This window comes from Mixophyes fleayi, chromosome 1, assembly GCF_038048845.1.
Source record: "Mixophyes fleayi isolate aMixFle1 chromosome 1, aMixFle1.hap1, whole genome shotgun sequence".
NCBI lineage: Eukaryota > Metazoa > Chordata > Amphibia > Anura > Limnodynastidae > Mixophyes > Mixophyes fleayi.
Genome location: NC_134402.1, coordinates 437,750,758 through 437,763,361, shown reverse-complemented (window position 1 = coordinate 437,763,361; position 12,604 = coordinate 437,750,758). Strand labels below are relative to the sequence as shown.

General features: G+C 39.8%; 1 protein-coding gene across 1 annotated transcript in view; it reads right to left on the bottom strand.

The window, feature by feature from the left end:
• CCBE1 (collagen and calcium binding EGF domains 1) overlaps positions 1 to 12,604 on the bottom strand; it is a 296,195-nt gene that overhangs the window by 17,117 nt on the left and 266,474 nt on the right. The window contains exon 6 of the mRNA XM_075184779.1: positions 10,749 to 10,852. Coding sequence (XP_075040880.1) covers positions 10,749 to 10,852 — 104 coding nt within the window. The remainder of the gene's footprint in view (positions 1 to 10,748; positions 10,853 to 12,604) is intronic.

Below are 12,604 nucleotides of genomic sequence, written 5' to 3'. Positions count from 1 at the left end.
ATGTACAAAGTTCGGCACACCAGTGCCTCTACTCTGTACTTAGAGTACAGGTTGGTTCTTTTGCGCTTCGTAGATGACTTACATAGTTGGAAAAGTGTGACTAGCACTTCACAGTGATTTTGAGAGTTCTTTTGAAGGACAAGCAGCAGCCTTTGCAGTGTTTTCAGTGAAAGTAAACTGCACCTTATATACACTGCAGTTACTGAATTGCTAAGATGCTGGGAGAGAGCAGTGAATGTCAAATATTTACTGTATCAGAGAATCTCCGTGACCAGTCAAGGTAAACTGGGGAAGGAAGAAAAAATTAGTTTAGCAGGAAACACATGGGCCAAACCTACCGTACAGCATGAGCAGTGAGTTGCAGGATGTCTTGGGGTAAAGCATTAGGGAGAAGGTTAGGCATATTGATTACAGATAAGGGACCAGGAAAGGATGCACAAAAACCTGTACTCCAAATAAACCGGAGTCTTTATGAACAAGAGCCCTAAACAGAAAACACATGGAAGACCAATGGTTTCTGGACTATGTCAGCTGTTTGCTCATATAACCAGACCAATTTTCACATTTTCTCTATAAGTCACTATCACTAGGAATAAATTTATATTATAGATCACGCAAATGAATTTTCGATTTTTCGGTGCAAAATGTACTTCCTTTCAGTAAAACATACTGTAATGAATGGATTTAAATGCTTGATTGGGAAATGACAAGGGAAATTAGCAAATATAGTGAAAATGCACATTAATATAAAAAAATGACCTACAGGTATATCTAATCAGCCCCTTTAAGTGTGTTTGTTTTTTTTCGTTCTTGGGGGGTGGTTTGTTCTTTCTCTTCCGTATAGTTTTTTTTGTCCTAACAACGGGCATACGTTTGTCCCATGCATTCTTAAATTCTTTTACTGCATGAGTCCACACAACATCTGCTGGCAGACTGTTCTTTGAATCTTTTGCCCTTTCTATAAAAAAAAGTTCCTCAGTAGCATCCCCCTTTATTCAAATTTATTAAAAAATTTTTACATACATATGGGCTAAAAAACTGTACACAGAACTCATAGCTCCCAACTTTTGTAGACACTGTGCAACTCACACGAGAAGGGACAGTGGCCTTGCTACATGGCGGTGTGGATAAGTCACATTTGGGTTTCCAAAGTGCTGGGCTGCCTCCAGCCCGTTACCTTCCCCTAAAAACATCCTTTCAATGTCAAGCGATCAGCGGCACCTGTTCCAACTGTCCTGGGGTCGGGACAAAAGACATTTGGAAGATACCCTCAAATCAGGACAGTTGGGAAGTATGAGTACTGGAGGTGAGGTCTTACCAGTGACCTATTAAATGGCAATATAACATCCGTCTTCCTGCTACTAATACCTCTTCCTAGTCTACTAGCTTTTCCCACTGCTTGTTTACCCTCGTATCATCTGAAACTATAACTTCAAGACTCCTTTCCTGCTATAGTTGACATTACATCACAATTTATTCACTATCCACTAGATTTGTTTAACATAATCAGCAAATCCATGCTGCCTTGGATCTTGTCATTTTTTGGATTCTGAATAGTCAACAATTTTTTTTTTGTTCAATTTATGGCTGGAATGCTGCAACATACCATAGTTTGGGTGGGGACCCGGCGATGAAGCTGAAACCTCTTGCGCCCCCTGCTCTGCTCTGAAAAGAAACAAAGATGTGCCTCCTCTGAGCATTAACTCAGCTGCTCAGAAGAGGTCTCTATTCTGGTCATTCCAGAGGGGTGATGAGGGTGCCATGGGGGTGCAGAGGTCTCCTGCTATGGCCTTGGAGGGCTGCACTCCTTGTACCCATGGTAGTTCCACCACTTTTTCATTAATTTCCCTACTATTGTATGTGAGGCACACAGGTCTATAGCTATCAGACTCTGCTTTATAGCCTTTTTTGTGTATTAGAACTACATTTTCAATTCTCCAGTCACCTTCAGCAGCAACTGGTTAAAAACTTTGGTTAGTTGCGCTGCAAGCAATACTCTTAATTCTATTGTGTCATCTACTTTTAATTTCCAAAGTTCATATTGCATTAATTCACTTCTGTAGCAAATATGTTTGTGTCTATAGTACAGCCTTGTGTCCCTTTCCACTCTGGTATAGAGACACATTGGAATTATAACAGTTAATACAAGGTAAACAAATTATTATTTAGGCATCCTGTAATTTATTTCTCTCCTTCAACATATTCACCCCATCAGTTTTTACCTTATTATTCCTCAAATTCTTTTCTATCCCTTCATTAATGTATCTATAGAATGTTTTTCCACAATTTTTACTTACTGTGCAACTAACTTTTGTTTGTTCTTTTGCATGTTTATTGTGACTATTCTCTTTTAGACTAGCAATATATATTTTTTTTCATTCTCCTCCAATTGCTAAATTTATTACACTATTTGTGATATTTATAGGGATAATTAATATGTGTACTTTATTACTGTCTTAATAATAAATGTTATATATCAATGATGTGTATTTTTTAAACGTATTATTATTTTTATTACTATTATTATTATTATTTATATTTACTTTCTTTTTAATCTTTAGATTTAGTTTCTTTTTTTACTTTTAATAGAATCAGTTTATAGGCAAAAATATTAACTTACATGTCCGAGATCTAAGCTAATGTTAAAGCATGTTATGAAATGTTCCAGCAGTAGGGGGCTGTATGTAGAGAGCCTATATGGGTCTTACCCAGGGGCGTTCTGTCCTATATGTAAACGTCTATAATGATGTCACTGAGATTTCCGAGGAAGGCAGAAGAGAGGATATTATTTTTTATGCATATTGTTATATACTGAATGATGTGCGACCCAGTGTCTGGGACCACTAGTTCTGGCTCACGGCACTGGTTGACAATAGCCGGTGCACGGGCCACCAGCATCACGCAAGATGTCACCTGCAGCCTCCAGTTCTATATCCCGCTGTGATTCGAGACTAAAACTGAATGGAAGCAGCCAGCTTCCGTGTCATGTGACCCCTCTGCATACGCAGTACATCCAATCAGAGTTGGGGGAGGGGTTAATGCAGTACCTTCTGCACCATATACGCTCCCCCCTTCCTCTGTGGGCTCCAGCTGTGAAGGTAAGTATTTCTAGTGGGCATGTCAGGAGTGCCAGTGAGTGGGGGCATGTTCGGAGGTCTGGGAAGGATGGCAGGGTGGGCATGTGGGGTGGTGTGAGTGGCATGTGCGGAGGTGTGAATGGCATTTGGGTGGTATATGTGTGGCATGTGTGTAGGTGTGAGTGGCATGTGGGTGGCAAAAATGGAGATGTAAGTGGAATGTAGGGAGGAGTGATTGGCATGTGGCAAGAAATGAGAGTGTTTGTGGGGAAGTATGAGTTGCACATAGAGGAGTTTTAGAGTACATGTGGGACCTGAAGGCTTGTGGGGGGCATGTTATGGCAAGTGGGGGCTGAGTGCATGTGGTGGAATTTTGGAGCAAGTGCGGGGCATGTGGAGGCATTTTGGGATGTATAATTACTATTATTATTGTAGATTTCTAAGGCGTCACAGTGCTTCACAGCATCGTACAGTAGGGAAAACAGGACATACATAAAACAGGGACATACAAGGCAGACAAAATAAACGCAGACATGAAATCAAAGGAGGACCCTGCTCATGACACTTATATTCTAAGTGGAAGAGGGCACAGCTGAAACAAGAGGAACGAGTGTGGCTCAGAGTGGAGATTGGGACAGCTGTGAGGGTGTATTATACCCCAATCACTCTGCCTTCCAAAACCTGGGTTTTTGCCGGGCGAGCCCCAGCAACCCGGGTCCAGGCTTCAGTGTGAATGGGTCCAGGGCAGGGCCGGACTGGCCATCTGGCACTTCTGGCAAATGCCAGAAGGGCCGATGGTCAGATGGGCCGGTTCCAGCAGTCAGTGCACTGACCGTGCATTGGACGGTCAGTGCACCGACACTTCCTGGTCACATGTGCCACGCAGCGCTGCGCGCGGCACATGTGATCAGCATAGGTGCTAATTCTGCGGAATTGGGCTTCTTTTTTTTCAATTAGCGGGGTTTTTTGGTGGTCGCAGGTTTTTGGGCAGTCTCTCCAGGCGGATCATGTGATCTGTCACCTCTAACTTCAGTTGCTGCGAGAGACAGAGTGACAGTTATGCCTGGCCGGCAGGATTCTGTGCAGATGGTACAGACTCCCCTTTTCTCTGGTAAGAGAAGGTATACTGGATTCCTGCAGAATGAGTGTTTCAGGTAAGCCATTTTCTGACCTTGAAGAGACTATAATATAATGTATTTATCTCTGACCATTATATAATTTACTGAAAAACAGTTAGGGAACAGCTAGATGTGAGAATCATCTCATGTACACTTACATTATTACCCTGCCCCCAACCCAGCCCAGCCAACCCTATCTGTAACTTCATGACCGTTATATGTTATTTTAATTTAAATAAAGCATTGAAGTAACGTGTGATAAAATTTAATCCCTTGAAACAAAAGAAACAATACATTAAAGATTCCACTGGCTCAGTGCAACTGATTGTAACAGAGACTTGTAGAAGATGATGATCCAAACTCGAGTGTCCCAGGTAAAACAATGAAATGCAATGTATGACTAGAAAAATGACAATCAGAGGACACTGGCGGTACTTGTATCACCACTGTATTTCCATTGCTCCCACCATCTCCGGATGGCTATATCTGAAGCACCGTGCAAGAAAGAATGTTTTATTAGCAGACTAAAGAATGTTTTCCCTTTTTTTAAAATTAGCATTTATTTTTTTAGTGTATATTTTTTATATTTTCTTTTAAACTAGGCTTTCAATTTCTGCTCAGAATATGTGGCAAGCAAAAACCTCTGTGAATTGTGGCTGACAATTGAGTCTGTGCAATGTGGCCTGTTCAATGGGATTTGTGCAATGTGGCTGACAATTGAGTCTGTGCTATGTGGTCTGTGCAATGGGATTTGTGCAATGTGGCTGACAGTAGGGTCCCATTTGAGACACCTATGTAGAAACAGTTGTATACAGAAAAACGCAAATGTAAACATATATGGTCACAAACTACTAAAAGGAAAACACACTTCAACAGATACGCTGCGATAGAAATACTTATTAGCATTACTATCTTAAGCACTTCTTTAACAATTTCACGCAAGATGACTTTTGTTACTGCTATTTATTATCTACAAGCATTGATTATAAACTCATGTATGTGTATAAACCAGGGCCGGACTGGCCATCTGGCACTTCTGGCAAATAGTTAAGTTTATAGTAAATGGACAAAGCATGGAAACAAATTCACCCCAAAATACAATTAGTGTAGAAGTATAGGCTGTTGTGCATTTTATAATTGATGTATTTTTAGACATCACACCTAATTCTGCTTAAAAGTAGGGATGTTGACTTGTTGTAGGTAGCATATAGTTGTATTGTCTCAATTGCCAAAGGTTGCTTACTCCACGTAGTCATATTGCTGGGAAAGTTTGTCCCACATCTTTAGTCACAGACTAATAAACTAAAAAATTAAAGTGCTAATCGAGACATTTGTAGACATGTATAGACTCGTAGGGGCATATTCAACTAGCTTAGCAGTCCACGATTACGTGACGCTGGACAAGTCCCGTTATCACCACAAAAACAAGGATTTCAGTGCCCTCCCCATAGGGTTGCAAAGGGAAATCCGGAATGTTGCGGTACCGTTTTGTCACTCAACACACATAGGCGCGCGTAGTTGCAGACCGCAAAGCTGATTGAATATGCCCCATATATTCAATGTTAAATTGCAGCAAAAGAGCGCAGTTGATGTGTCGTTGTTAGTCTCCTGTGATTCCATTGTTTGCAGCTAATGGAGGTGACGGGGAAGAACCAGGTGGAGTGTATAGTGGGGCTTCATAACTGCAATGGAGATGTGAATAGGACCATTAATATACTACTAGAAGGCTTACTCTCCAGTCAGCCGGGTCTGAGGAGCGGAAAGCAGAAGAAGAAAGAAGACAGAAAAAGAAGATGAACAGGTAAGTACAGTAAAACAGGGGGGGGGGGGAGAGGGGGGACATAAGAGATGAAGGATGCCACACAGAAAACAGGGAAAGGGGGGAAAGAATGGCACACAGAAAAAGTCTCTGTGGCATAATATGATTTGGGGCACTATTGTGGCATAATATGATTTTTGGACACTACTGTATAGCATAATATGATTTGGGGCACTATTGTGGCATAATATCAACTGGGGGCAGTATTGTGGTATAATATCATTTGGGGGCACTATTGCATGAACTGGGGCACTATTGTGGCATAATATGATTTGGGATCTATTAATTGAAAGTGGGGCTGTTTGGGAAAAAAATAACGTCTATTTATTAAATGTGAATAGGAATTATTTAATGACAGTGATGGTTGGGGGAAATAGGTATATTTCTTAAACGTAAATGCAATTTAATTTATTGCTGGGGTTGTTTGGAGGAAGGTATATAGGTTTATTTATTAAACGTGAATACTAGAATTTTAATGTTTAGGCTGGAGGGAGGCCTAATTATAAACCATGGGTTGCATTGATTAAACACCAGGGCTGGTTGGAGGTTTCTGAATTACATGTACCCATTTTTTTTCCCCAAATAGGGCCTCCAGCATTCGAGAATCCAGACAAGCAGCAACTAAATACACCAGCAGCCATAGGTGGTGTAAGTTACAAGAACACTGGTGGGGAAGTCCCGAATTTTGATGACTGTCTCGTTTAGTGAGATTTGGTCCGACTACAAGGACAGTTGGGAGGTAAGTCCCACTTCACACTGTACTGCTTGTGAAGGCAGAGCTGCATGCACCTAACAGTAGTGCACACAGTATTGCCTGTGTATTTGTCTAACATTTTGTCTAATATGATAACCATGTTACATAATAGGGGCTCCCTGTCTTAAATACCCCAGGCCCCCCGAGCGTTAATCCATCTCTGGTTAGCAGGAGGAATCTGATAGTTGCTCCCAGTCCCTGGACAGGACACAGCCTGCAGAGCAAGCCGAGGAGCGCTAGGTCTCACAAGATTTGGGAATCTCGTGAGACCTAGAGCTTCCCTGCTCATTCTAAAGAAAGTTCTCACCCTGATGGATGTCAGCAGCACCAGAAGCATAGATAAGTACAGTGGGCTGGGGGCGTCATAATGTGCCTGGGGGGATGGCGTGACGTGGCTGGGAAGGCGTGATAAATTTAATGTTTTATTATAACGTATGTATAAATGCCCCATGTTGGCCACACCCACAACACAATGTGGCCACACCCTTTTTGGCGCCGCCGCTATGTGGCGGCACACGATTTCTTTCCTGCTGGACCTGTGGTGGGCCTGTGTACTTTAAATGCCAGGGCTGATTTTCAATCCCAGTCCGGCCCTGGTCCAGGGGCATCTACCTGGGTGGAATGACCCGGGAATTAGACCCAGGTCTTTTGGAGGGTTATTCCCGGGTCCAACCTGGGTAGATGTCAGTCTGAAGGGTGAGACCCGGGCATTTCAACCCCGGTGTCACCGAAGCCTATGTTAAGTTGGAACAAAAAAAAATCACAAGAGGAGCCTGTGATGTTGACAGGGAGACCAAGGCAGACCCATGTTCAGTGTGAATACGGTCTACCCGGGTATTTGGCAGGGTAGGAGGCTCTGTCCCCCGGCAATATCCCGGGTACATATACCTGGGAAATTGCCGGGGTGGCAATCTGAAATTGGTATTAGTGTAAAACTTATTATCAGGGTTAAGGTAAGCTTTAAAAAAAATAGATGGGTTTTTAGAGAACGTCTAAAGATTTGAAGGCTGTGGGAAAGTCTGATTGATTGTGGTAGGGAATTCCATAAGTGGGGAGCAGCACAGGAGAAGTCTTGTAGGTGGGAGTGAGAGGTGGTTATCAGAGATGAGACAAGGCGCAGGTCAGAGGTAGATCTAAGAGGGCAGGAGACAGAATATTTTAAAGAGATTTGAGATGTATGAAAGGGTGATGTTCTTGAGGGCTTTGTAGGTAAGGGTGAGTAATGTGATGTGGGTATGCCAAGTTTGTTATGAGGTTGTTTTATTAATTCTTAAAATGAAGGGTAATGTGTGGTCCTTTTGAAGGTAGGAGGGCCGCACATGTGGCCCTTGAAGTACGTCAGGTTCTCCATCACTGGTCTACGCCCCTTTACACAGGTACCAGCAGACATTACTACACAGCAGGACGGACAGCGACATCATCATCATCATCATCATCATCATTTATTTATATAGCGCCACTAATTCCGCAGCGCTGTACAGAGAACTCACTCACATCAGTCCCTGCCCCATTGGAGCTTACAGTCTAAATTCCCTAACATACACAGACACTCATAGACAGACAGAGAGGATGAGACTAGAGTAAATTTTCATAGCAGCCAATTAACCTACCAGTATGTTTTTGGGGTGTGGGAGGAAACCGGAGCACCCGGAGGAAACCCACGCAAACACGGGGAGAACATACAAACTCCACACAGATAAGGCCATGGTCGGGAATCAAACTCATGACCCCAGTGCTGTGAGGCAGAAGTGCTAACCACTAGGCCACTGTGCTGCCCCATGTTGAATGGGTTAAGTAACAATCATGTTAATAACTTCAAATATTTTTTTTCCTAACAACATACAGTATGTATAGCACGTTATTTGTTAAAAAATGTCTAACAGGATTTTTCTGGATTTGTTATTTTTAAGTACAAAATTATTATTTCTTTGATGTACAGAGAACATGCAGAAAATATATTTATTGTGTTTAAACTTAAAAGAGGAGATTAGCTAATGCCTTAAAGGATTTAAAAATTAGCATTCAGCAGCTCTGTAAGCTCTTGTTGCACATGAACCGGTTAATAATTACTTGTGTTGTAAGAAATAATGACTGGTGTATAACAGGATGTTAATAAATTAGAATTAAATGAATCTAATATATTAACTTTAGACAATGATTGATCTGCTTTTATGGTGTTTGTTTTACAAAGTTTAAGTGACTTTAATGGACCTGACATAAAATAAATGTAAGAAGTCCTGAAATTTCTGTTATTAGCATAGTTGGTGCAATGTCCTATACACACAGCAAGTTCTGTCCAGAAGAGAATTAATACAAAATTATATGGATGTATAATAACAAGATTATAACGGATATTCTGCCAGCAAGAGATTTACAGGGTTTTATAGGTGTAAAACTAAAACAGAAGAAAAATAGAACAAACTAGAAAAACTAGATTCTCTATAATGACAAATTGGGTGTTCCAGCACAATTTTTTTTAACCATTAATATTTCTGCCTAAAAAAAGAAAATAAAACAAATATACACTTGAAGATAAGGAGTAAATAAACAAATATGAACATGAAATATGTGGTCTTATTTTATGCTTGTCTGTTAAACATTTATAGATTGACTGTAGCTACTAAATTATAGATATGATGTGTTATTATGCACTTGAGATATCTCTATGGTTCAAACAATGTGAGATTCAAGGTTTTAACGTCCGTTCAATTTCATGAAACAATGTAGGGGGATCAGGGGATAAATTCACGTCCATAGAGTCATTTTCTTGAAAGTGGTAAAACATTACAGCTATATATATATATATATATATATATATATATATTTTACAGAAGCATGCTCTGTCACCTGAAGCTTTATTGGGGGAATCTTCAGGAATATTAAGTATACTGCCAACTGTCCATAGTTCTCCAGTAGAGGTCTGTGACTCTATGAGATGTAGGGATGTCCGGTAGACTCCCAAATTTTGGGTGGATCTCCCAGACCACTTGGAGTTCAGGCCTTTCTCCTGGATTCTGCCCACTTCCTAGTTGGAGATCCCGGTGGGGAGGCCAAGTGAATAGTGCTGGAGGCATGGTGCTGAAAATCAGTTCATTTTGGCCTCTCGACCGGATGACACAAATGTGGCATTTCAAAGGGATAGGGACAATATGATGCAAATTTTGGGACCACATCCCCCTGCACTTTTCACTTGACCTACCCTCCGGGATCTCCGACTAGGAAATGAGCAGGATCCGGGAGAGAGGTTTTTAGAATAGTCAAGCATGGAATGCGGGATCAGGTAGGGAGGTAACTGGTGGTACCCACCTATTTGTGATATTGGGGGTAAGTTTTATTGAGCAGGGGTTGTCCAAAAGTAAAACTTTTATTGAAAAAAATGATGCTCTAATGTGAAACCTCTTTCAAGAAAACTCTATGGGCTAGATTTACTAAGCTGCGGGTTTGAAAAAGTAGGGATGTTGCCTATAGCAACCAATCAGATTCTAGCTTTCATTTATTTATTACCTTCTACAAAATGACAGCTAGAATCTGATTGGTTGCTATAGGCAACATCTCCACTTTTTCAAACCCGCAGCTTAGTAAATATACCCCTATGTATGTGTAGTTATCCCCTGGTCCACAAGCCTAAAATGCATTATATTATGCAATTGTTAAAAGATTAAAAATATAGAACAGGAAGTTTTAGGTTCAAAACATCCATTGTGCTCTTTCTTAAAATATTGGACAAGTTAATGTAACGCATCTTTGGTGCAGTTTGGACCCTGTGTACAAAGGACATAAGAAGAAAATATATATTTATGGGAAAAAAAATGCTTACACTTTGAGAGAACAAATGTTTGGTGTAAATTCAACAATTTCTTCACATGACTCATAGCATTTAAGAATACAATTTCCTAAATGTGATCTTAAAGTGTTTCATATCTGCAAAGCAAATGGTTTGTTTCTGTACGTTTAAGCGATGAATGGGATAGATCATATACCTTCTGCTTTAGCTGCAAGACGGTCTGTTTTATTTGGTGAAATTCCTTGCAAGTTTCCGAGCAAATTCCTGGTTTCAACACATTGTTGGATTTTTCAAATTCTCCTATAAGTAAAGCAATGTTTGTTAGACTGTAATAAACTCATTAGTTACCCTATAAATACGAGAACAGAACATGCTGACAGAACACCGCTATTGTACCATTTGGTTTTAGAATTTATTTTTGTTTCATAACAGACTTGGTGAAAACATATTATAGGACTTTATCCTTTGTTTATTGAGGGATCAAGTTTCTGTAGTAACAGTAAAGGAAAAATATCTGTTCGCTACGCGTTTCGACTATATAAAAAGATGCAGATTGGAATGCTGCTCTGTGTTAGAGATGATTGAAAACACGTCTCCTTTCGATGCAGAAACAACAGCACTATTTAGAAATGTTAAACCTTAACCATTGACCATTGAAATATACCAAGGTTCCTTTGGAAATCCAATAAAGGACTCCATTAGCTGTATTTGGAGGTCAAATGAAGGCACATTGGCTAGCATTACTGACTATCAAGGGATTGTGACATGTGTATGATATATGCATGAAGCTTGTATGATCTCTGCGTGTTCACATCAGATTGTTCCAGGTGCTCCAGTTTTCTCCCACAGTCCAAGGACATATTGGTATGATTAATGACTACATTGACCCTGATGTGTTTTAATGAGCCAATGCTTATGATATTAGATAGGAAGCTCAACTGAGGCAGAGACTGATTTGCCTAAATAAAGTTTTCAGCCCTGCACTCAGTAATATATTGGTGCTATGTAGGTTAAACATAATAATAATAATAATAATAATAATAATAATAATAATCATATTAATTAACATTAGTAGCCATGGAGGCCTGTACACCAGAAGTGTAACTAGGGCTGTGCATGGTGAAAACAAGATAGATGGAGAGCACAATATCACATTGGAAAAACAGATCATTTGGAGATGCATGCAGAAATAAACATTTGCAATGAGATCTTTGCAATGTGATTGACAATAAAGATGGCAATGTGGTTGTACATTTAAGTTGCAATTTTCAGAACTGTTTTTCTTGTGTATATGAAGAGTGCATAATGTCCCTTCTCGAGTACTCTTATTAATTTTATATTGTACCACAACCTTATCTGGCTGGCATAGCATTAAGAAAATGAGGTGTGGCATTCTGGAAAGTAGAAGTGGCTTACATTAAGGGTGCTTAAGGATCAGTATTATACAGGTAATAAAGTACAGCTCAGTATTAGACAGGTAATAAAGTACAGAGCAGTATTATACAGGTAATAAAGTACAGATCAGTATTAGACAGGTAATAAAGTACAGTTCAGTATTATACAGGTAATTAAGTACAGCTCAGTATTAGACAGGTAATAAAGTACAGCTCAGTATTATACAGGTAATAAAGTACAGCTCAGTATTATACAGGTAATAAAGTAAAGTTCAGTATTATACAGGTAATAAAGTACAGATCAGTATTATACAGGTAATAAAGTACAGTTCAGTATTAGACAGGTAATAAAGTACAGATCAGTATTATACAGGTAATAAAGTACAGTTCAGTATTATACAGGTAATAAAGTACAGATCAGTATTATACAGGTAATAAAGTACAGCTCAGTATTAGAGAGGTAATAAAGTACAGATCAGTATTATACAGGTAATAAAGTACAGATCAGTATTATACAGGTAATAAAGTACAGCTCAGTATAAGAGAGGTAATAAAGTACAGATCAGTATTATACAGGTAATAAAGTACAGATCAGTATTATACAGGTAATAAAGTACAGCTCAGTATTAGAGAGGTAATAAAGTACAGCTCAGTATTA